General features: G+C 34.4%; 2 protein-coding genes across 7 annotated transcripts in view; one reads left to right on the forward strand and one right to left on the reverse strand.

Moving 5' to 3' along the window:
- Positions 1-25038, reverse strand: part of LOC131947380 (early endosome antigen 1) — a 222188-nt gene that overhangs the window by 93058 nt on the left and 104092 nt on the right. The gene's annotated exons all lie outside the window — the stretch shown is intronic.
- On the forward strand, positions 9267-23048 carry LOC131947382 (uncharacterized). Of its 6 annotated transcripts, none has more exons than XM_059308587.1 (13): positions 9313-9447; positions 11786-12004; positions 12110-12236; positions 12544-12681; positions 12805-13157; positions 13366-13470; positions 13698-13752; positions 15832-15917; positions 19758-19830; positions 20150-20228; positions 20435-20501; positions 21339-21487; positions 21750-23048. In XM_059308587.1, the coding sequence occupies exons 2-13, from the start codon at positions 11906-11908 to the stop codon at positions 21979-21981; spliced, it is 1563 nt and encodes a 520-aa protein (XP_059164570.1). In that variant the 5' UTR covers positions 9313-9447; positions 11786-11905; the 3' UTR covers positions 21982-23048. The 6 variants fall into 6 exon arrangements, with proteins under 6 accessions (XP_059164569.1, XP_059164572.1, XP_059164570.1 ...); XM_059308590.1 differs by having other exon boundaries at positions 9358-9447; positions 11940-12004; XM_059308588.1 differs by having other exon boundaries at positions 9404-9447; positions 11789-12004.

The raw sequence follows: 25038 nt of genomic DNA on the forward strand, positions 1-25038 counted from the left end.
AATAATTTAGGAAGACAAGGGTTAACAACATTAGACGCCACCGTTTTTGTTTCCTGTGACAACAAGGCACAATACACTTTTGTATTTTATTTCTTAAGTAGAGGGGTGGGATATTTTTTCTTTGTAAGCGTGTTGTAAACAATAGGTAGAGGAAGCGATTACTAGGTAAGAGGGGAAAGAACGTGACGTACATCGCGATATTTGAAAACATGGCGATGTTTAACCTCAACCAAAAAAGGCAATGAACCTAGAAGGAAGACGAATATATATCTTAGTCTTGCAGCAGATTACCTTCCCATGTTCGCTTTAGTATTACAGTTTTCATCAATCTTCTTTTTGACTTGAACTTCTTTAATTTTTAAGAAAGTTTACCTATACATAATACATTACGTCTAATGACAATTTTTTATTTTTACCACTCAATGTATTTTGTTTTTCTATATCTTACATTGTCATCTTAATTTTTGATCACCTTAGTAAAAATTTGCTTAAGATTATAAACTTCAAGTTTTAAAAAACAACAACGTTATAGTACGTCGTGTCAAATGACACACCGTTTAAAATGTCTACATTTAAAGTTCACCAAAATAATGACGTAAAAACTAAATATGATATGACATTAGCATACATATCATTCAATCTAATCACTCTAAAGTACAAATCAATAATTTTTATTGATTAAGGGGCTGGGTGAGTTATTTTTATCGCTATTCGCCCTTCCCCTTCCTTTTGTCCGCAACCCCTTTCCCCTTCTCTCATCCAACCTTGCGTCATCACACTAACCTCAATACCAACCGCTAGATAAACAGACCGTACTACTACCCACACTATACCTATTCATTTAAGAGACAAAGGCTGTATAACAATCCTACAGACAAATATTTATTCAACTAATATCACAACCCCCTAGAAACCACTCCAACAGACTGGGATACATAACTTGTAGACACCACTCCTCGTTGAATATCTCTTGCACCCTACCTACATCGACAACTTTGTCCGCCGCCCTCGCCCCCGTCCCTAAACACCTGCTTGATAAACAGACCGTAACTCTACCCACACTATTACTTGGACAGACAAAGGACAAAGTAACAGACAAACATTTATCCCCTTTCGTTTACTGTCACAAGTGACAACGTTCCCATCCAACTCCGAAACATCCATGTACCAATTTTGAAACCTGTCTTGTTGAAAACAAAGACCGTCCCACTCTAGTGTAAACTCTACCCCGACCAACTCCGAAACAGAGATGGCCCCCGTTTGAAACCTGCCTCGGTGAAAACAAAAGCCTTCCCACTCTAGTATAGACTCGGCCCCTAACACTTCCAAAACATCCCTGGACCAACCTTGAAACACCCCTCGGTGAAACCCAAACTCCCCCGACGTTAGTTTAAACTCTTCCCTCATCACTTCAAAAACATCCCTGTACCAACTTTGAAACACGCCTAGGTGAAACCCAAACTCCCCCGACGCTAGTTTAAACTCCACACCAATCGATTCCAAAACATACCTGTAACAACTTTGAAACCGGCCTCGGTGAAAACAAAAACCATCCCACCGTAGTATAGACTCGGTCCCTAACACTTCCAATACATGCCTGTACTAACTTTGAAACCACCCTCGGTGAAAACTTCACCAACCCTAGTATGGACTCTACACCTACCGATTCCAAAACATACATGTTCCGAGTTCAAAACCAACCTTCACCGACACTAGTATGAACTCGGCTACCAACAATTCCAAAACATGCATGTTCCGAGTTCAAAACCAACCTTCACCGACACTAGTATGAACTCGGCTACCAACAATTCCCAAACATGCATGTACCAACTTTCCAACCTGCCTCAGTGCTAACAAAATTCCCCGACCCTAGTATGAACTCGACTGCCATCAATTCCTAAACATCCATGTACCAACTTTGTAACCTGCCTCGGTGAAAACTTCACCGACCTTAGTTTAACTCTCCCTAACAATTCCAATGATGCATGTACGAACTTTGTAACCTGCCTCGGTGAAAACACCCCCGTCCCTAGTATGAACTCGGTTACCAACAATTTCAAAACATGCATGTTCCGAGTTCAAAACCAACCTTCACCGACACTAGTATGAACTCGGCTACCAACAATTCCTAAACATGCATGTACCAACTTTGCAACCTACCTCGGTGTTAACAAAAACTCCCCTGACCCTAGTATGGACTCTACACCTACCGATTTCAAAACATGCATGTTCCGAGTTCAAAACCAACCTTCACCGACACTAGTATGAACTCGGCTACCAACAATTCCTAAACATGCATGGACCAACTTTGCAACCTACCTCGGTGTTAACAAAAACTCCCCTGACCCTAGTATGGACTCTACACCTAACGATTCCAAAACATGCATGTTCCGAGTTCAAAACCAACCTTCACCGACACTAGTATGAACTCTAGACCTACCGATTCCAAAACATACATGTTCCGAGTTCAAAACCAACCTTCACCGACCCTAGTATGAACACGGCCCCTAACAATTCCAAGGATGCATGTACCAACTTTACAACCTGCCTCAGTGTTAGCAAAACTCCCCGACCCTAGTATGAACTCGACTGCCAACAATTCCTAAACATGCATGTCCCAACTTTGTAACCTGCCTCGGTGAAAACTTCACCGACCCTAGTATGGACTCTCTACCTATCAATTCTAAAACATGGATGTACCAACTTCGAAACATCCCTATGTGTTAACAAAACTCCCCCGACCCTACTATAGACTCGACCCCTAACAATTCCAAAACATGCATGGTCTAGCTTCGAACCTGCCTCGGTAAAAACGTCACCGACTCGTGTATAAAATCTGTCCCAACCAACTCCAAACCTTCCCTGGGCACCCGAATAAAAATAACTCACCCAGCCCCTTAATCAATCAAAATTATTGATTTGTACTTTAGAGTGATTAGATTGAATGATATGTATGCTAACGTCATATCATATTTAGTTTTTACGTCATTATTTTGGTGAACTTTAAATGTAGACATTTTAAGCGGTGTGTCATTTGACACGACGTACTATAACGTTGTTGTTTTTTAAAACTTGAATTTTATAATCTTAAGCAAATTTTTACTAAGGTGATCAAAAATTAAGATGACAATGTAAGATATAGAAAAACAAAATACATTGAGTGGTAAAAATAAAAAATTGTCATTAGACGAAATGTATTATGTATAAGTAAACTTTCTTAAAAATTAAAGAAGTTCAAGTCAAAAAGAAGTTTGATGAAAACTGTAATACTAAAGCGAACATGGGAAGGTAATCTGCTGGAAGACTAAGATATATATTCGTCTTCCTTCTAGGTTCATTGCCTTTTTTGGTTGAGGTTAAACATCGCCATGTTTTCAAATATCGCGATGTACGTCACGTTCTCTCCCCTCTTACCTAGTAATCGCTTCCTCTACCTATTGTTTACAACACGCTTACAAAGAAAAAATATCCCACCCCTCTACTTGAGACATAAAATACAAAAGTGTATTGTGCCTTGTCGTCACAGGAAACAAAAACGGTGGCGTCTAGTGTTGTTAACCCTTGTCTTCCTAAATTATTTTTTAACTTGTTAAAGAAATTGAATGTTTAGTTAAGGATTTTGACGCGAATTTTTTTCACAAGGGACGTTTCTCTATTAGAGAAGACCTATGGGGAAGACACGCGACACTTCTTTTAAAATGTAAACAACCGTGCACGGGGTACACTTAAAATAAACCCCGCTGCGAAAATGACAATGGCATGGTGAGACTTTTTGGAAAACACGCTTTCATGTAAATAAAATAAGGGTCGCTTTTGTTGTCGCCATGATAATGTATACCTATAAGTTCTCTCCGCCTTTACCGACCTAGTCTGAATTTCGCGCGCGCAGGTGTGTGTGTGTGTGTGTGTGTGTGTGTACATGTATCTCAATTTCAAACAAATAAAAAATTAAAATAATTAAAATTTAAAAAATTAAACTAATTAAAAAATCAAATTTAAATTACGTAACTCGTCAATAAAAATTACACAATATAAACAAAGTAATTAAATTAAATTCAAACTAATTATAAAATAAAATTAAATTAAAAAAAACAAAATAAAATTAATTAAAAAGTAAACAAATAATCTAATTACGTAACTAGTTAATAAAAATTACAAAATTAACATTTAAAATAAACAAAATTAAATCCAATTACGTAACTCGTTAATAAAACTAATTAAAAAATATAAAAACCACCATCACCCCTCTCCGTTTACTATTAAACATACATACAATCAAATAAACAAACCAACAAATTAAACAACAAAGAAAAGAAATATATCAAATAAATAAATTAAACAAAGTAATTAAAATCAAATTAATTAAAATGAATTTCAAACAAATAAGCAAATTACGTAACTCGTTAATAAAAATTAATAAAAATAATAAATTAAAATTACAAAATTAAAATTAAAAAAAAAAATTAAACTAATTAAAAAATCAAATCCACTCCCCCTCTCCCCCTCCCTCCCCCTCCATCCCCCTCCCTCCCCCTCCGTCTGCCTCAAATCCACTCCCCCTCTCCCCCTCCCCCTCCCTCCCCCTCCCGGACCCTACGGTGTTCGGTTCGCGAACAACACATAAACCCACGATGCATGACCAACTTTAATTATGTGTGATGGGCCTGCTTAACGCTGGCTTTGTGGTTAACCACTTAGCTCTTTCGATTAAACGCGGAACCCCTACGGTGTTCGCTTTAGTGAACAACACATAAACCCACGAGGCGTGACCAAATTAATTAGGTGTGATGGTCAGTGGGTGCGATCAATATGAACTTGGTCCTTGTACGGTGCTTGATAAGAACAAAGGATCGCTGGTGAATCGATACGTGCCGGGTGCCATTAGCGAGTAACAGGTGTTGTTAATCGTTATCTTTAATGAATGTTCTATGTTTGTCTACTTTAGCGTTGTGGTGGAGAATTTAACCTGTTTTTTGTACACGGTCGTTGTAGGGGAGAATTTAAAACATACATACAACCAAATAAACAAACCAACAAATTAAACAACAAAGAAAAGAAATATATCAAATAAATAAATTAAACAACGTAATTAAAATCAAAGAAATAAAATGAATTTCAAACTAATAATCAAATTAAAATAATTACTAATTATAAAATAAAATTAAAAAAAAAATTAAAAATTTAAATAAAAATCAAATTAATTAAACTTATTAAAAATAAACAGACAAAACACAAACAAATAATCAAATTACGTCACTCGTCAATAAAAATTACACAATATAAACAAAAGTAATTAAATTAAAATTCAAACTAATTATAAAAATTAATTAAAATTTAAAAATTCATTAAAACTCATTAAAAAACTCATTAAAATTACGTAACTAGGACAATGATTACGTCACTAGGTCAATGATTACGTCACAAGGTCATTAATTACGTCACAAGGTCAATGATTACGTCACAAGGTCACCAAAGGTGACCCACCCTCCGCTCCTCCGCCACCCTAGGGTGGGGGAGTATTTTACTATATGTCTTTGCGCCAGGCTCACCCTTCACCCTCACCCTTCACCCTTCACCCTGCGCCAGTTGGGGAGTATTTTACTATATCTCATTGTACCTACGGCTCCTCCGCCAACACTAGTTGGCGTAGTATTTTACTATGTGTCGTTGTCCCTTCACCCTTCGCTCCTCACCCACCCTCACCATCCTGCTCCCCCAGGTGGGGAGTATTTTACTATATGTCATTGTCCCGCCTCACCATCCAGCTCCCGAGTATTTTACTATATGTCATTGCTCCTCACCCTGCGCTCCTCCGCCAAAAAATCACTCCAAAAGGGACCTAATATACTACTCCTGTCTACTTTAGTGTAGGCTACCCATGGGTCTAGTTGAGGTAGAGGGGCAGCGGGTGGGGTCGTCCGCTGCCGACAGGAGGGAAGCACAAAAAGCGGTAAAAGTCAATTTTAATAAGCTGAAGTTTTGAATTGTAAAAGATTAAAGTTAAGAAATTAAACGAGTACGATTCTTTATTCAAATGCTTTCTACATTGATTGGGTAAATGTGAAGTACACTCTTAAGAACCAGAGACCTGGAAAGATCGTTTACCATCAAGATGGGGGGGGGTGTGTGTGCAATTCTGTCGACTAAAATTGGAAGGATTTATCCTACACTGTTATAACATTTAGAAAAGAAACCAAGCGTATTGTGTCACGATTAAATAAGAAAAAAGTGGTAGATGTGCGTCGCTTCTTTGCCAAGATAAATGGGGATGATTTATATCGGAATGGTAAGTAGATAAATCATTATAAATCTTAGAATAAAAACCAATTGTAATAACGCGTAATATACGATTTCACTAGCCAGTTTTGTTAGAAAATCACGCAACTAGTTCATTGTAATTAAATGTTACTGTTCTCTCAACTTCATCTTTTAATTTTACCCATCTTGCCTGGGAACATGGAATTAACTTGAAATAAATATCATGGATTCGTAGGTCGCTACCTAAACAGTAAAATAGCATACTCAGTGCTTAGTTGTTGTTACCCAATGTTTCTGCCTTTGGTAGAAGGCCTATGTGCTTTTTCGGTACTTTCTACTGCCCTGATACTCGAATAATAGTGCTATTGAAACCCAATGACAGTGCTGTAGCTACAATGTTGTGGGTACTCAATGCTGAAGCAATGGGTACTGAGTGCTGAAATCATGTGTATTGAGTACTTGGTGTCACTGTTTGGGTACTCAGTGCTGGGGCTGTTGGTAATCGATAACATTGTTATAAGTACTCAGCTGTGGGTGCTCAGTATCACTGCTGTGGGTTAGGGTTAGGGATTTACCCTGGACTTGTAAGTAGATGACTGTTATAACATTTAGAAAAGAAACCAAGCGTATTATGTAACGATAAAAAAGCTGTAGGGGTGCGTCGCTTTTTCGCCAAGATAAATGGGGATGATTTATATCGGAATGGTGTGTGGATCAATCATTTTAAATATTTGAATAAAATCCAATTGTATTACCGCGTAATATATGATTTCACTAGCCAGTGGGTACTTAGTGCTAAATCTGTAGGTGCTCAGAGTCACTAAAGTGGGTACTCAGTGCTGAAGCTGTGGGTACTTAATAACTATGTTATCAGTACTGGATGCGTGTATAATGCAACTGATGTGGGTACTCAACATCACTGGAGTGGGTAATTTTGTCAGTATTTAACGCTACTGTATTTATCACGAGGTGTACGTCTATTGTTTTATTATTGCCATGGTCACTTCACTGTGAAGATCCATCTTTGGTGGTATCTAGGATAGTGGTCCACCACCTCACTTCCTGTTGTTTAATTAGTTTTTTATATTCTTCTCATATTTTACAATGCTATTTCTAAGCTAAAGTCTTTATATTGTGTCCAGCAGCATCATCACATTATTCCAGCATCGCTCTCTCTCCATAAACCGAGGTCAATGAAAAAGGTAAACTCTACTTCACCCGCCGCATAGACCGTAACATTCGAAAGTGTACTTTATATGTAAAATAAAAGACTATATTGACATCTTTCACTTATTTATAGCTTGAATCAACAAAGCGTAATCAGACGATAATCTCCCAATTGCTCTTATGTGAATTATACTGTTAATATGCACAACAGAGTGAATAATAAAGCTATTAATATTTTTGTAGTAAAAATGGACCACCTATTTAGTAACAATAATCAATATAAAAAGGCTGAATTCACGAAGACGTGAGTCAAGAGAGTGTGACGTCATAAATTTCGACTTGACAGTGTGACCAGTGGTACCGCGACGACTGTCTAGTTGTACCTAACACACAACGATCGGCAACGTTAGGATAAATGTACCAAAGAGCGTAAGCTAAGAGAAATGGTATGTCGCGTTTTAGCGACATTCGACGTTAGGGGTTGAGAGTTACGTATTCTTCAGAGCTGGATGGAATCAGGAACGTTCTTCAGACTCAAGCCCGGGTTGTGAACTCGAGACTTTCAGGTTAGCACTCCAAGGCTGTGTCATCTGACCACACTATCACATCAATTATCTTAATGTTCTTCAGAAAATTACTTCTTTTTAAACAGTGCTGAAATCTATAATTTCAAATTTAATTGTTCTTCTATTTGTATAATTGTTTTTAGCGTAAACCTTAATATCAATTAACATAATGCAATTGTAATAAAAACATTATATTATAGTTATACATTTCTAGCACGATTTATTTGAAGTCAACATTTGAACGTACATTTGTTTTCTCATGTAATCAAATTCTATCAATAACCAAAACTGTTGACAACATTACACGACACGTAGCACACACACAATCTGTTGAAGATATCCTGATACTGGTCTAGATGGAAACAACACCATCAAAATCTAGAACCAGAACTCACTACAAATTTATTATCTAAAACACTGAAACAGGAGAAATGTTTATTTGTTTACACAACAACACAAAGTTATAATCTAATAATACTAAACCCACTCCAAGCTTGAAGCATGGCTTCATGCAATTATCTAAAACACTGAAACAGGACAAATATTTATTTGTTCACCTTAGAACACAAAGTTATAATCTAATAATACTAAACCCACTCCAAGCTTGAAGTATAGCTCCTGCATCTTCTTCTCTTCTTCTTCGTTCTTAATTTTTTAGTGTTGGGAGGGATCGATCCTTATCTGCCAGAGGGTTGAAATCGAGATATATAAGCATATATACTAAATTTTACAATGCATATATCAGAGTATAAATTACAAATGACATTTTTTATTGTTTGATAAACATTTATTTTACTGAATTTTTTTTAGAATCAAAGTGTATGTTTGTTTTCTTGTTGTTGCTTATTAAAAGGTATTAAATTAAGAATTATATTGAAATGGCAAAGTCATACATTTAAGGACCTGCATATCAACATTTGGAACAACATATGTGATGAGAAAATCAGGTTTTTAATATCCTAACTTGTATTAAGTCATTTTAAATACACAATTGCTTTTACAGTTTGCTTGTGAAATTTTACAATCCTTAAAGCATATATTTACTCTACACTGACGAAATTGTTTATATAAATTATTGAATGGCTGATGTACTACCTATAGTAGGGTACAGGTACTAAAGATACACACTCAGCTGGCACATACTCGCCGTGTTTTGATCAAACCTTCACACAGTAGATATAGCTGATAAAGTCATAGCATGTGTAAAATTAATGATAACGCTAGTAAAATGTGGTATATGTTCATTGAAAAGATAAAGGACAGGAAATTAAGCCAAAGAACGGGTCAGTACAAAGTACACATACAACACAGACATCACTACATGAAAGAGGTAACTTGTGTTATTGACGCGATACTTTGTTTATTGAAGCGGAGCGACAGTTTGTTACTACTGGAACTAGAGTGTCTAAAACAAAGGCTAAACAACGGAAAACTTTGTTTTATTCTTCTGTCAAATGTGAGTTTATATTTTAAAATAGTCACGTTAATGTAAAATCCATGCTTTATACAACAGCATAATTTCCATCACCTTCATTTTTACAAGACTAACAGATTAGACAACTGACCAATCTCAAAACTACAAACTTGAGTTAATGCCATAAAATGCTCTGAAACTCCTTCGTGTTATAATAAATACCTTCTAGTATGTGAATTCTATTTCTGTTTAATTCAGATGCGTCCTAGAGTGCAAGTCAAATATGTTACAGATTACTTGAACTCTTTAGAAATATCGGAAATCCCGATATCACATGTTTTACACGTAGCATATTTGTCGAGAAAATAAACTTACATTTAATAATAACTCTTTGAAAGTAACATATTACTCACAGATTTATATAAAATTCATATTCTAAGTATGATTTAAAATGTAATGTGTAATTAAGAAACAGATCTTTAAGATTAAGAATATTTAATTTAATATTTAATATTTAAAATGTGCAATGCTTCATGTTAAATTATCTGTCAATAACCTACCAGAAAACTAAAATGTAGACACTAACGTACAGGTAGGTCACTAAAACACTAAAATACAACATGTAGGTCACTAACACACCAAATCACAACATGTAGGTCACTAACACACCAAACCACAATATGTAGGTCATGAACACACCAAACCACAATATGTAGGTCATTAACACACCAAATTACAACATGTAGATCACTAAAACACCAAACCACAACATCTAGGTCACTAACACACCAACACACAATATATAGGTCATAACAAACCAAACAACAACACGTAGGTCACTTACACACCAAACTAAAATAAATAGGTCAAAACCAAAACGGTAGGTAACTAAGACACCAAAACAAACATGTAGGCCTAGGTAGCCTACTAACACAAACAACAATATGTACGTCAATAACACACCAAAAACATGTCGGTTACTAACACACCAAAAATGTAGGTTACTAACACACCAAAAACATGTAGGTTACTAACACACCAAAAACATGTCGGTTACTAACACACCAAAAATGTAGGTTACTAACACACCAAAAACATGTAGATTACTAACAAACCAAAAACATGTAGGTTACTAACACACAGAAAACATGTAGGTCACTAACACACCAAAAACATGAAGGTCACTAACACACCAAAAAAAAAAAACAAGTAGCTCACTGGCACACCAAACCATAACAGTATGGCAATGACCCTGCAACACACAACAGCTAAGTCACTAGCACATTATCACTTACCTAGTGTTACTTTGTATTTACATTCCAAATTTCCCCTTTGACGGTGTGTTTAACTAAGTGTTTAATCAACTTGCCATTTATCAATAACTGTAAGGAGGTGGTTGTTATCTAGGTCTTTCATTACCTGTCTTTGTAGATTTTTGAACACAACCACAGGTGACTTAAAATAAAAAATCGTAGAACGACATAAACATCATCGCATTATTTAAAATTGTATCGTCGTTGTTTAACTGGTTTATGCTATTTTTACTTTCTCGTATATACAAAGTATAGAGAAAGTATTGTAATCTTGCAAAAAAAAAAATCGAGATTTTTACAAATCTCGACGTTTTACACCTCACTGATACGGAAAAACATAAATTTGCAATCTTGTCCATATGTCTGTGTGTCTGTGTGTGTGTGTGTGTCTGTGTGTGTGTGTGTAAAAACACGATAACTTGAGTACCGTTACAGCAAGGTTGATGAAATTTCATATATAGGTATTTTGTCAAAATCGTAGATCCTGATAAACTTTTGAGAGATTTCCGATAACCGGAAGTGGTACTTTTCCTACTTTGAATTTTTCAAAAGCCTATAACTTGAGTACTATTTGAGATAAATAAATGAAATTTCACATGTAAGTAAAAGATCTAATTCTCTACCTTCTGTCAAATTTTGAGTAATTTCCGTTGACAGTAAGTACTAATTTACGCTAATTCCGATTTCTCAAAAATCGCATGTAAATTTATAAAGTACTAATAATATTGCGCACTATTATGCACATTTTGTTTTGGCGCTCGCTTAGTGCACAATTCTTTTTTCTAGTGGATGTTATTCTATTTTTACAAATAAAATCATGTCTATATTCCGAGTTGCCATCCCACGTAGTGTTATATTAGAATATTCGAGAAAGTTTAGGGGAGATTACTCCCGGTTTATTCAGGCTTTACTGTTTAAAAAAATGGGTATAAGAGAAAATCGTATTCTTAATATAAATGTAGTGTAGTTTAATATTGTATAACTCATTTAAAAATAATGTGCTTGGTACTAAACCTATATTGTAATTACAACTCAACTTGATTCATTTCGCTTTATATCTTTTTAAGTAGAACATTGGGTAAGCTTTTCCTTAGGCTTCTAAAGAAAGCTAACGAGAACAATCTCGACAGTAAATACTACATCAAAGACAAGAGAAAGATTAAAAAGTGAGATCTGTATTTACTAAGATGCGATCTAGAATTCAGGTCAAACATGTTACAGAGCACATGAAGTATTTGGAAGAACAGATACAAGTTATGGAACCTACCCTCGAAGCTATGAACATTGTAAGAAACTATTTTAAGCTGAAATCTAGCACAGCAAGTAAATACAATTATGATGTGTTGATAAAATGAAAAACATGTTATGACTAGCATCAAATGTTTTGTCAGGCCGTAGAAAAAAGTAAGACGTGGATAGAAGATAAAAATGACAACTTGTCTGTCACCTACATCGAGCTATACCAGGAACTTGAGTCAGCGACCACGGCCTTGTTAGATGCAGCGTCACAAGTCATACGTATATATTTTAACAATTTTATTAGATGAAATGTTACTTTATATTTAATTTCTTCATGACATGTGGTTAAACACAAGAAATATATGTGATATTTAACCACTGTTGTAAGATACATATAGATATATTCTTCAATTTTTTTTATTAAAATGATTGTTAACAATATTTTACTGTACCATCTAACAAAATTAATATATTTACCCGTTTGGTTAACAAACCTGTAGAGAGGCGAATAAGTTAAGTGTAAAATAAACCAATACTTAAATAATAATATAACACAAAATGATATATTTGGTATTTATAACAACAGATGAAAATAAAGAACATGTAGATGTCGATAAACAAACGCCATCTTTTTCTAAGTCTACACCTCAAATTACAGCAACAGAAGAACTCGATCAAAATGAATCAACACATCAAGTTAAAAAACACCTTTCAAAAATAGATGGTATTAACACTTTTTAAAACTATAACAACTATAGTAAAACTTAAGTAAAGGTGTGTACGTTTTAAAAGCAAAGAGTGCTTTTAATTATAAAATCGACAGTAACTTTATTTCATTCTGCAATAGAAATATTGAGTCGACTTGAGCAGATAGAGACAGCCATATCTTCTCTACAAGACGCCAATGACAAATCTACAGATGACATATCAGAAATAAAACAATGGAGAGACAACTTTGCAACAGAACAGTGTGACATGGGGGTAAACATTGAACAACTGACTAAAAAACAAAAACAGAATTTTAAAAACCTCAGAAAACAAATGAGTGAACAAGATAACAAAGTAAAGGAGCTGAACAAAGAGATGCAAGATAACATAGATAAAATAGAAAGTTTAACACAAGAAATTAAAAGACATTCTGATCAGATTGTTTCTTTAGAAGAAAATACATCAACCAAACTTGAGGGGGTGCAATCAAAGGTAAACATTTAAATTGCTAATTAATTAGGTACACAATTTTACACCAACTTGTCAGTTTACTTACCAAGTTATAACATGTAATTAAAAGTCAGTTCATTAGTTTTTCCAACTGTAGTACCCGCGATTTTAAAACTAATTTTAAGACACACTTTTAATTCTGCAATTTTAATCTGAAATAGAAATAAAAATTGTATAATAATCTATTTAGCACAATGTGATGTACAAACTCCTACAACAAAGATTAATGCCTATTGACAAACTGATTCAAATCTTTAACCAGAACTTGGAAACTAGGGAAGAAAGCAGAAAAAAAGTATGTTTGTAAAACGTTTATTAAAAAATAAATTGCAACATTATTAAAGAAATGCACAAATTGCTAACACTATGTTTTTAGTCCGGTGAATATCATCTGTTTACGTTAATTAATTTAGATTTATAACATAGTTTCATTATTCTTAGACGTTGCCATTTCCAATTATTGTATTTTATACGTAACTATGTACATTTCATTTATAAAATTTTAATTGTATTTTAATTTAGCTTCACAGCATTGAAAATACTATTTCAAATTTGTCTAAAGATGTTCATCTGATCGGTAAGTGTGCTTTGAAATAAAAATGAAAGAAACCGAATCATAGAATACATTAAAAAAACTTAAACGTATAATGATCGATGCTAACCAATCTGTACTAAGTTTATTACTTTTTTTTCCCTGTTCGATATTTATTGAACTACGTATTAAAATGTTAATACTAACTAAATATCTAACTAATGTACTGTATAGTTAAATGAGCGATACGAGAGGTTGATTGTGCTCATCTTACCAAAATGTTTATTAGAGTCTGTCGAGTATAACAGAATAACTGAGCGCGGTATTAATCTTATAGTTCCAACTAATGTTGTTATAAAGGATTATGTAAACATATACACATAAATGGATTATAATCCATACTTCGATTTTATCTAAATAAAAGCCTACTATATAAAAGCCCATGTGCGCACTTCTCTCTCTCTGTCTCTTTCTCTCTATGTCCGCAATATTTTTGGCAAAGTCATCAGTTTATTCAGCGATATATGGAGGACTTAAAGATAAGGACTTTTGTTGAAAATAATATGGTGGACGTTATGAAAGTAATAACTAAAGTTTCTTTAAAGAAGGAAAATAAAAATAAAAGCATTTTCCAATGTAGAAACACATTTCTAACTAACGTGTTTATTGTTGTGACATGAACGCAAAAAAACAATGACGTCGCACGTCTTAAGGTTAAACTGCGGAAAGAACACAAAACTAATGGCTTCATCTTCCAATTTTAGAAAATAAAGAAATGAACTATTTCATTCAAATTTGATTTATATTTACCAATCAAGAAGTACGCAAAAAATGTATACAATTTTTCCGAGCCTAAACTTATATTATTTACTTTATCTATTTAGATTCTAGATCTAGATCTAGAGCTACGGTAAAAAAACAAGATCTAGACTTCAGCTCTATCTAGATTTAGATCTAGCTAGATTCTATGCCAATAATGAGTTTCTGTACTAAACTAGTTCAGGCTTTAATTAATTTTATATAAATCTTTGTTTATTTATCTATGGAATTGGCTAATTTGGGATAAAATTTCATTTGAAATAATAAGGCCTATTCGCGTTAAGTTTCTTACCCTGACTCAGACTTATTCTACGTAAACACACCACTTATTCCGAGCCTAAACTGAAGTGCCTAATTAAATGAGACGATAGAGTAATAGTTAACATGCGGGTGGTACGGGTTCGAGACACACCACGTCAATGTTGAATTTTTTTTTTAAATATGAATGATAAAGATGCCTATCGGGACTTGGCAAGACACGGGGCAGGTGAAGTAGAGTTCACCTATTTCTGTCTTCGCAGCATATGAAGGGATAGTGTAGTCAGAAACATGCTAAGCCAAGTCTTTAAAAAGCAAGAAACAACACAACTACCACTGAACAGCCGGGGTTTTAACGAAGTGATTTAATTTTCTTAATTTTAAGTCTCTTAATCAGCGTGTGCATTTATATAGTGTTGTGTTTGAACTATTAATGTATATAATTTGGTTTTAATATTTCTAAAAGGTATTGGTAGTCTATGTTATTTTAAATGTGTCGGATTTTTTAGCTATTTAGTTATTTCTTTGCATTGACACTAATATCGTTCAACGTGTAGTAAAGCACATAGCGTTTTGACTAATAAATTTTTTATAAAATATTTTTCTTAAACAAGTATAACATTAAAATATATAGGCCCATTATTCCCGTGTAATGGGTACCGACGACTAGTGGTTGAATATTTGTTTTTTGTTACATCTAAAATTTCATACGCTAAACTATACAATGAGTTTGTATTTAGAAAGTATTAGTGTTACTTTTAGGCATCTCTCCAAATTGAGACCGGGCACTCACCTAAGCATGTCCGCAGTCCACATCTCCCCTCCCGTAAAAAATAGAAAAAAAACACGTATTTATATGGAAAATATATTTTTAAAGTGTGGCACTCCCCCCCCCCCCCCCGCAATACGCACAAAATATCTAAAAGAAAAACTGGTTTATAAATTAATGACAAGACAAAGTTACCTTATAAGGATCAAGTAATCAGAGCCTAGCATGTATGTGTGAAAATAAATATGAGCATCATACAAATGTCTTTTAATCTCCAGAGTCACGTGTGTGTAACACATATCATGCGGAGCTTGCTATTCCTAAGCCTGTCAGTGCTGGATCAATTATCTCAGCAGTTGGTAAAGTACGTGAACATAAGGGTCAACAAACTAATTAAGCAGCTGGAATAATAGTATCACATTATGTTTTATATCTTGCCTGTGTAACTCTACACGAAAGTAAAGATACAATTTTTGTGTGAGAGTCTGGGCTGGAGACAGGTGTTGTGTATGTATAGAAGTTAAGGTGCCAACACCAGCGCTAATCGGTCAGTGTTTTTTGACAAGAAAAGACATCAATAGCTTTTTTAGTGTTTCAAGCAGACCAAGATGCTAAATTATCTGGGTACAGTTTATTTTTATTTTTAGGAATTGTTATTTTACAGAAGTACAACAGAAACAGTGGATTGGATATTCCCAAAGTAAATATATAACCACCATGTTAAATACTTGCTAACAGTTTACTTAATGGTGTTTATGTTATTTATCTAGCAGTCATTACACATTTCCAAATTATATATAAATCTATAACTGTACAGAGTATAAAATACAACTCTATTGTTACTTAGTTCGCAACGTCCGTTTGTGGATCTGTCGAAAATCAGTGAATTCAATTTTGATCCAATTTTATGCAGCGATTTCGTTCAAACTTTTCTGATAAGTTTGTATTCGATAACCAGAAAGGGATATTTTTTATTAATCTAAGTAGACATTTAGTCATTTTAAAAATAATCTTAAGATTATGTGCAATTACAAGAGGGGAGACAACTAGCTCAAACCCTCTGGCAGTTCAGGATCGATCCCTTCCAACACTAAAATTGAAGAACGAAGAAGAAGAAGAAGACTTGGACCTCATCTCAAGTAGCTATACTTTCCTGTCCTTACAGTGGATATTTTTTACCTTAGTTTACTTATTTTAAATACATCAAAACTTATGGATCAATATTTTAATTAGAAGGCCTGCTACCATCATTAATATACAGATATAGCTGATAAGATACATCATCACTAACTTAGATTTTAAACTTCATTATTGTTCAAGAATACTTACAAAATTAAAAACTACATTTATTAATTCACTTTAATTTGATACTAATTCCCACGTTTTCTTTAACTTGCTTTCGCCTCTGTTTGTTTGTTTGTTTGTTTTTCCAATCAAATCTTGCGATCGAAATTTCTGGCACTTCCCAGTTAGCTAGCGCGCTGAAATTTTCAGGGAAGCTGTGTTTCGGATGACAATAGAATATTCAACTGTTATTATTACTAAATTGATCCATGGAAACATTTTATTGATCATTTTATACCCCTATATAATTGTACAAAAAACGTGGGGGAAAAAGGGACATAACCCAGTAACTGTAATTTGATGAAAAGAAGGTTTGGTACTCTCCCTCTTTTTGCTTACTGAGTAGTTGTCACGCGGTGTTTGTCTACAAACAACCAGAACGTAACAACTGGTGGCCAGTATGGGGGAGACGATATGGTCGAGTGGTTGGGCACACGATTGCTAACCCACTCGACACGGGTTCAAATCTATGTGTTCTAGTCAGTAACGTATTCACACAACGTGTTTTTTACGAGTTGTCTTTTTACGAGTTGTCTTCGTTTACCCAAAAAAAAAGTGAAAAGATAAAATCGATAGCAAGATTTGAATGCAAACAAACAGACAAAGACTAAAAAGTAGAAAATAATAATCATTAAAAAAGTTTTTAAAAACCCACGTTTTCTGATTGAACTAAAAAGTAGAAAATAAATGCTATACATCACAATAATGCAAGCGATCACTCTACTATAAGCGATGAAAAACGTGGGGCGCCGTGATTTTCTTACAGTTTCTAATACTGTTGACTCTCTACAAGCTCCCTAATAAAAGTCAATAGTATTATCTAATCAATGGTAATATAACTTTTACTTCGGCGCCCCACGTTTTTCGTCGCTTATAGTAGAGTGATCGCTTGCATTATTGTGATGTATAGCATTTATTTTCTACTTTTTAGTTCAATCAGAAAACGTGGGTTTTTAAAAACTTTTTTAATGATTATTATTTTATTTATCAAATTCAATCTGTAGCCTAGAAAAATGATTTGTGAAATAGCGCGTTTGTTTTTAAATGGCTACGATGATATGAATGATGTTTAGTGATAAGGTGGGTTCGTTTTTTAAGGAGTGTTATTGTGACGCGATGAAGCGTTTACTGCCGTTGAGCAGAAATGTGTTGCCTGCTAGATTTCTCCCCATTCAAACACACGGCGGGAAAATTAGGCGGGCTTAATTAGCTGTTGTCTCGATCAAGTTATTTTTAATAGGTTTTGTTTTTACCCTGCATGATTTTTAAAACATTAATGCCATTAGTTTAGTAGAAAGCAAGTTATAATTTTATATAGCTTAGAATATATTTTCAATATGTTTAGAACAATATTAAATAAAGCAATTCACGTTTTGATTACTTTTATTATGTTCTGCTCGATATTCTCAGCGATTAGATCAAAAGAATGTACAAATGGCAAGTTTGCATCAAACACTAATCGTGAATCGTTAAAACTAGACCGGTATCATTGAACAATACGTAAAAATAACGATTTTAAGTATATATTTCTGAAATGATCATGAAACTGAAACATTGTTAAATAAACCGGGAGTGCTCTCCCCTAAACTTTCTCGAATATTCTAAAAGAAAACTAAGAGGGATGGCAACTCAGGACATAGACAATATTTGTAATCCATTTTTAATTACTTAAACTTTTATAATAGAATAGAATCTCGTAAAAAAAAAAAGAATTGCACACCATGTGAAAGCCTAATAAAATGTGCATAATAGTGCGGGATATTATTAGTACTTTATAAATTTACGTGCATTTTTTTGAGAAATCGGAAATAGCGTAAATTAGTACTTCCGGTCAACGGAAATTACTCAAAATTTGACAGAAGGTAGAGAATTAGATCTTTTTTACTTACATGTGAAATTTTATTTATCTATCTGAAATAGTACTCAAGTTTAAGGCTTTTTAAAAATTCAAAGTAGAAAAAGTACCGCTTCCGATTATCGGAAATCAGTTAATTCAATTTTGATCCAATTTTATGCAGCGATTTCGTTCAAACTTTTCTGATAAGTTTGTATTCGATAACCACTCAAAAGTTGATACGGATCTACGATTTTGATAAAATACTTATATATGAAATTTCATCAACCTAACTGTAACGGTATTCAAGTTATCGTGTTTACACACATACACAGAGACAGACACACAGACATACGGGCAGAATTGCAAAGTCCAGTTTTTACGACTCGAAAACGCATAAAACACCAAAATGTTTATATATTTTTATTTATAATTTTTGCCTGATTAAAATAAGTCCTCTATGCTCCGGATGTGATGAAGGACCGAAGTGTAAAACGGTGAAAACTGTCAAATTTTCCTGTTATTTTTGTGCACGATTACAAGACTTTCTCTATATATTTCGTATATACGAGAAAGTAAAAAACGAAATCACGGTATCGTCATTTCGGCAGCAATCATTACTATGACGACGGTAAAAAAGTAGGTCAAGCGACAGGCTAAACTTGGTTATTGTGGTGTGTATTTACACAGTTGTACCAGGGGTTATCGGAATTCAACGCAGTGATGCTAGCTTAATCTCTGGGCTACCGATTAGATGTTTCTGTACTTGTGGAAGTCTTTTGCATGAGTATTGCACATTTTATAATGTGCTTAAATACATTTAAATGCTCTACTGGACAAAATAAAAAGAAAAGGTCAAACAAACCAGCTGACTGAGAGACATAAAAGTACAGAAATGGCTATCCTTTAAGTTTTTTTTATAATCACTAAAAGGGGGTGTATTTAAAAAAAACAACGTTTGTCAGATTTTATACTATGTGTAAAAATTTATTATACAACTCCACGTAATGTTTCATTCCATTACAGGGCCTATGGGATAAAACAAAAACACGCGCAAATTGGCTGTTTTACAACAATGAAATTAAGTCAGAACCAGATGGTAATAATATATATTGAAATCGTGTTAGTTGAGAAGTTATAAAATTTACTCTTATGTCGTTTAGTTCATTACATCTTGGTGCTTTTATGGGAAGTATTTGTGTCTCATGTCCTCAACAGTTTGTGTGTATGATATATTAAAACCCATTTCCTATGTAAAGTACCCTGATGTTCAATTAGGACATAGATTTCTGACAAAAACATCCTAGGTAACTTGATCTAGGGATCGTTTGGGTATTTTAAATGTTTTCATTTTCTGTAGTATTAATGTAGTCAAACATAATTCCAAACACAAATGTCTTTTTTATTTACTTTGACAGGAGATTTTATAGATAATATTCACCGATACTGGAAAGGGGATTATAGAAAATTAGAACGTCACCATGGTTACATACAATGGTGCGTAGTTTAAAAGAAGTTATATATTATAGTGCAGATATTATTAAAATTTTAAACAAACGATGAGTTGAATAACAATAAACATTTATTCAGTTTTCTATATCTCTTTTATTAAAAACGATGCATTGAAAATGTATGTAAATGTGTGAGAAATGGTTACAACCAGAAGTTCTATGAGAGTAACGCAACTCTTGGTTTTTGTTTAGGTTGTTCCCCATTAGAGAACATGGAACAAACCGTCATGCCCAACCTCTACAGCTGCATGAGGCTGAGGTAAAAGTTCGTGTGCAGATGTTTTAATATTTTTTTTTATCCTTTAAAAAGGGTCGGCGTGGTCGAGTCGGTAAAGCTCATGGTTGCTAAACCGAAAAGTCTCGAGTTCGAACCCTCGGGCAGATGAGGCTCGTTAGCTGGGGACAGCCACTCTTCTAGGAGAGACAACTCCAAAATTAAACAACTGCTGCCTTGTAGTTTGTTCTTGGTTGGACAAAGGCTATGGAAGCAAATCCAAAAAGAAAAGCAGGCTGAAATCGGAGTCAATGGCCTCAATGGCGCATAACCAGTTGACACGTAACGCTTAATTGTGTTGGAGGCGTGGTCGAGTCGGCAAAAAGCTCATGGTTGATAAATTCGAACAGTCTCGAGTTCAAACCCACTGGCAGATAAATCTCGATCCCCTTCAACACTAATAATTAAGAACGAAGAAGAAGAAGAAGATCCTTTAAAAAACATTAGTCTAATAACTAAAAGCAAGTGAGTGGTACAATCGTTCAAACGCTAGGGTTCATAAACTAAATAATTTGTAATTTACTAGACAGGTTTTAACACTGTAATAAACCCTTCCAGGCCAATGATAATTTACTAAACGTTTTAGTATTACGATGATGCCCCGCCCTCTCTAAGTCAAAAAGTTTAGCATCTGCTTTCAATTGGCGAATAATGTTAATAATAGGTGTTAGTTCAGGAGAGAGATAGACTTTGATTCACAACAGTCACCAACTCGTACCCTGAATGTGGAATCATTATTTCAAAAGTGTACTCATTAAGTTAACTTTGTCTCGCTAATCGATTAAAAAATGGCTGTTTTGATACTATTTGATGTTCCCTCAGAAAATCAAAAGTGATCCAAAAGCCTTGCAGCGTGTACTAGAGTCCTATAGACTGATGCTAGATTTTTATGGCATGGAATTGGTAGATGAAAGAACAGGTAAACTACAGAGGTCTGAGAACTACAGAGCTTGTTTTGACAACTTGTCTAGGTAAGTTGAGTATTGTATTCTTCTACTACAGACAGTCCTGTAGTTTATATATTACACATCACGACATGAGAAACTAAAGTACATTTGACTTTTTTTTATACTAAATGATTATTGTTTCTGTGATACAATTCTTATATGCCATCAAAAACTGCTTCATCCTGAGATTGAATGTCATTTTATCATCTAGCTATTGTTATCCAAATCAAGAGTTCTCAAAAATAAATAGTGGTCAACTAGTCCGATTTTTGTTTACAATTTGAAGGAACTCACATAACCTCACGCGGATAACTCAAATACTCAAGTCTCTTGGAGAGCTGGGCTATGAACATCTGAAGAAACCTTTCCTTGAGTTTGTTCTACTTGAAGCTTTGGTGGAAAAAACATTGACCACAACACTGTCAACTTGTGAGAACTACTGGATTGGTATAGTCAGAAATGACGATGAGATGGAAGAGCTATACCAGATGATTAAGATGTATAAAAAATGGAAATAATTGCTACTGAAACTTTAGAATGTAGACAGCAACTTGTTTTAGTTTTTAATGTTTTCCTTGTGATATTTTTTTAGAAAATTGTTATCTGGTACTTTCACATGTTAGTATTTATTGTGTATCTTTATATGTTTAAATTGGTTTACTGTTAACATGTCACTACAGCAATTTGGGCGACCTTTCTTTCGCCACTGTAGAGATTTCTCTGAAGCGCCTAACGAGTCCTAATCAATGTGCTTTTCGCAACCTGTGCCCAACCCAATGCCACAAGCTCCTATAAAATACTAACTACCTATCGCTTAATCAGAGGGCTGTGTCACGGTTGACTGATTTATCTCATGCGCGTTGAACTAGGTAGGGGCAGATTACATTTAGAGATCACAAGGTACTATTCGGGTTTTAACTCACATTTTTTACCTGAAGTCTACGTAATGTCAACTGCTTTTAGAACGTACTACTAAAAATTGGAAAAAAAACATATAAAAACATTTATTACCGCAAGCTTTTCAATGCACTAAACAATAGGACAATAATACAAGTCTGGTTTCTTATAAATAAAAGCTTTGTTGCTAAAAATGTGCGTTTTTAGAATTGTATTTTAGGTTTTTAAAATATCCATAACTTGAGTACTTTTCTAGTTAGGAGGGCAAAAGTACCAATATAAGTATTAGTTGTTATACGTAGATATCGATGGGAAGTGTCATCCCAACCCTTACTGTTACATAAAAATAAACAACAAAGTTTAGGGAAGCACACTGCCGCTTTTTCTTTTGAAATGTTTAAAATGATAAACCATTAAGTAGGTACATGCGATGTCAAAGGAACGTTTCAAAATAATGAATGAGAGACTAAAATAAGGTGTGATTACTTCCTTTATTTTGTCAACTTAAAATATAATACGTCAACATATCACAACACGATACCATGAAAACCTAGCGTATGTCTAATCAACACTATCTTAAAGAATTTATTTGACAACTTTATTTGTACAGTACATAAAACGTAATTAACCATTATATAGTCTTTAAGCAGATAGACATAAAGAGTAATAAACAATAAATCATTGAAATAAAAACAAATGATGATAGGTTATAAAGTATAGTGTTACATATTTCAATGTTTTAAAAGTCCACCATCTTTCGTGTTGTGCCTCTATAACCTAACGATGGTAAAATTACTGTAGCATGATAGTGTTCCATCTTGCTCAGCTTCGTAAACTTTAAAATAATGTTCTTGACATTTCTCCAAATGAACGAGCACTGTTCTAGTAGCATCAAGGTTGGCAGCTTTCACTTGGATGTACATGCACCATTTGATACCAGCCACAACACCAACGCCCACCTGTTTGTCCTCCCATTGATGGGGATTTACACATACAAGATAACAACCTTCATGTAGTGATACAAATGTTCACGTGGTTTGGTTGAAGTTTCGATACTATTGATGTTCCCTCAGAATTGTACTGTACTTAACGTTGTAATAATGCACATATTTTTGACTGCCATTTTATCTTTGAGCTGGATTCGACAAGCATATTCATTACATACACGAGTGTCTGTTAAATAAAAAATAGATATCGATATATGCAAATTAGACTGTCTCACAAGATTTTAAATTAAGTACTTGACTACCCGTCCTCCCTTGGATAACTGTGGGTTTCGGGGGTCATCCATAAAAACATCACCTCTGTCACTTATCGACAGACCATACCGTGATGTTCGTTAGCCAGACAGACCATCACGTGATGTTCGTTAGCCAGACAGACCATCACGTGATGTTCGTTAGCCAGACAGAGCATCACGTGATGTTCGTTAGCCAGACAGACAAGCTATGGAAGAAAATCCAGAAATAAAAGAAGGCTGCATGCAGTTTTAGAGTGCTATAGAGCGCATAGCATATAATGGGAGAGAAGTGGGTATAACCCTCCTAACAGTTAAACAATATAAATGTAGATTTCCTAGTTGTTGATAAATACGGTGTGTGACGTGGAATGTCTAAACGAAAATGTGTGGGCAGGGAGAGAGTGTGTGTGTGTGTGAGAGTAGCCTCCCCTTAAAAGCGGTGTGCTAGCGGGACAAAGTGTGTGAACGAGGCACTGTGTGAAGCTATGGGGTGTGGTGTCAACATCGTGTACCTACTCGAATGTGTTCTTGTGTTTGATGACAATTATACACCCTTAATACAGATTCTCGTTAATGATTGTATTTATTTATAATTGTTACACCTGGCCCAAAACGCGCCAAAAATACATAGGTAACCGAGAGTAACACGGTGTAAAGATAAAATTATTATAACCTCATGGTTCAAACAACGGTATTAAATTACTTTACTGATTAAAATCAATTAACATCGATTACTAATATATTTCAAACGTTGACACTCAAAAATTAATCAAATATTCTTTAGACGTATAGAAAAACCTCAATATTTGCAAGGATTTAAAAAATAATGTTTGTTATACTTTTCTTTATAGTGTGGGACTGACTGAACGTTATTATTCTGTAGATAAATGATTATGTAATATGCTTAGCTGTTTTAACATACTTTTATTGGGTAGCTAAATGTAGTGGCAGGAGGAGCTAGGTAGGGGTTTGGCCCCTGCCGACAGCACAAAGAGGGGTAAACTGCTGCAGTTTTTAATTATAAATGGTTAATGTTAAGAAATTAATAACTTAGTTTAAAGGCAACAATCGCACACGTCGAGAGTAGCTGCGATGCTAGACCCGATGACAATGTAATTTGACATCACATTTTAATCATCATTTACCTTTAGGAAAAAAAACATTATTTAGAGATAAGTAAAATATCTTAGCAATTAGGTAACTCTTTACTTTCTCGTATATACGAAGTATAGAGAAAGTCTTGTAATCGTGCAAAAAAAAAATCGAGATTTTTGCAAATCTCGACGTTTTACATCTCACTGATACGGAAAAACATAATTTTTCAATCTTGTCCGTATGCCTGTGTGTGTGTGTTTGTGTGTGTGTGTGTCCGTGTGTAAACACGATAACTTGAGTACCGTTACAGCTAGGTTGATGAAATTTCATACATAAGTATTTT

The sequence above is a fragment of the Physella acuta genome, unplaced genomic scaffold, assembly GCF_028476545.2.
Source record: "Physella acuta isolate Inbredline_101_S28 unplaced genomic scaffold, ASM2847654v3 ptg000592l, whole genome shotgun sequence".
Taxonomy (NCBI): Eukaryota; Metazoa; Mollusca; class Gastropoda; family Physidae; genus Physella; species Physella acuta.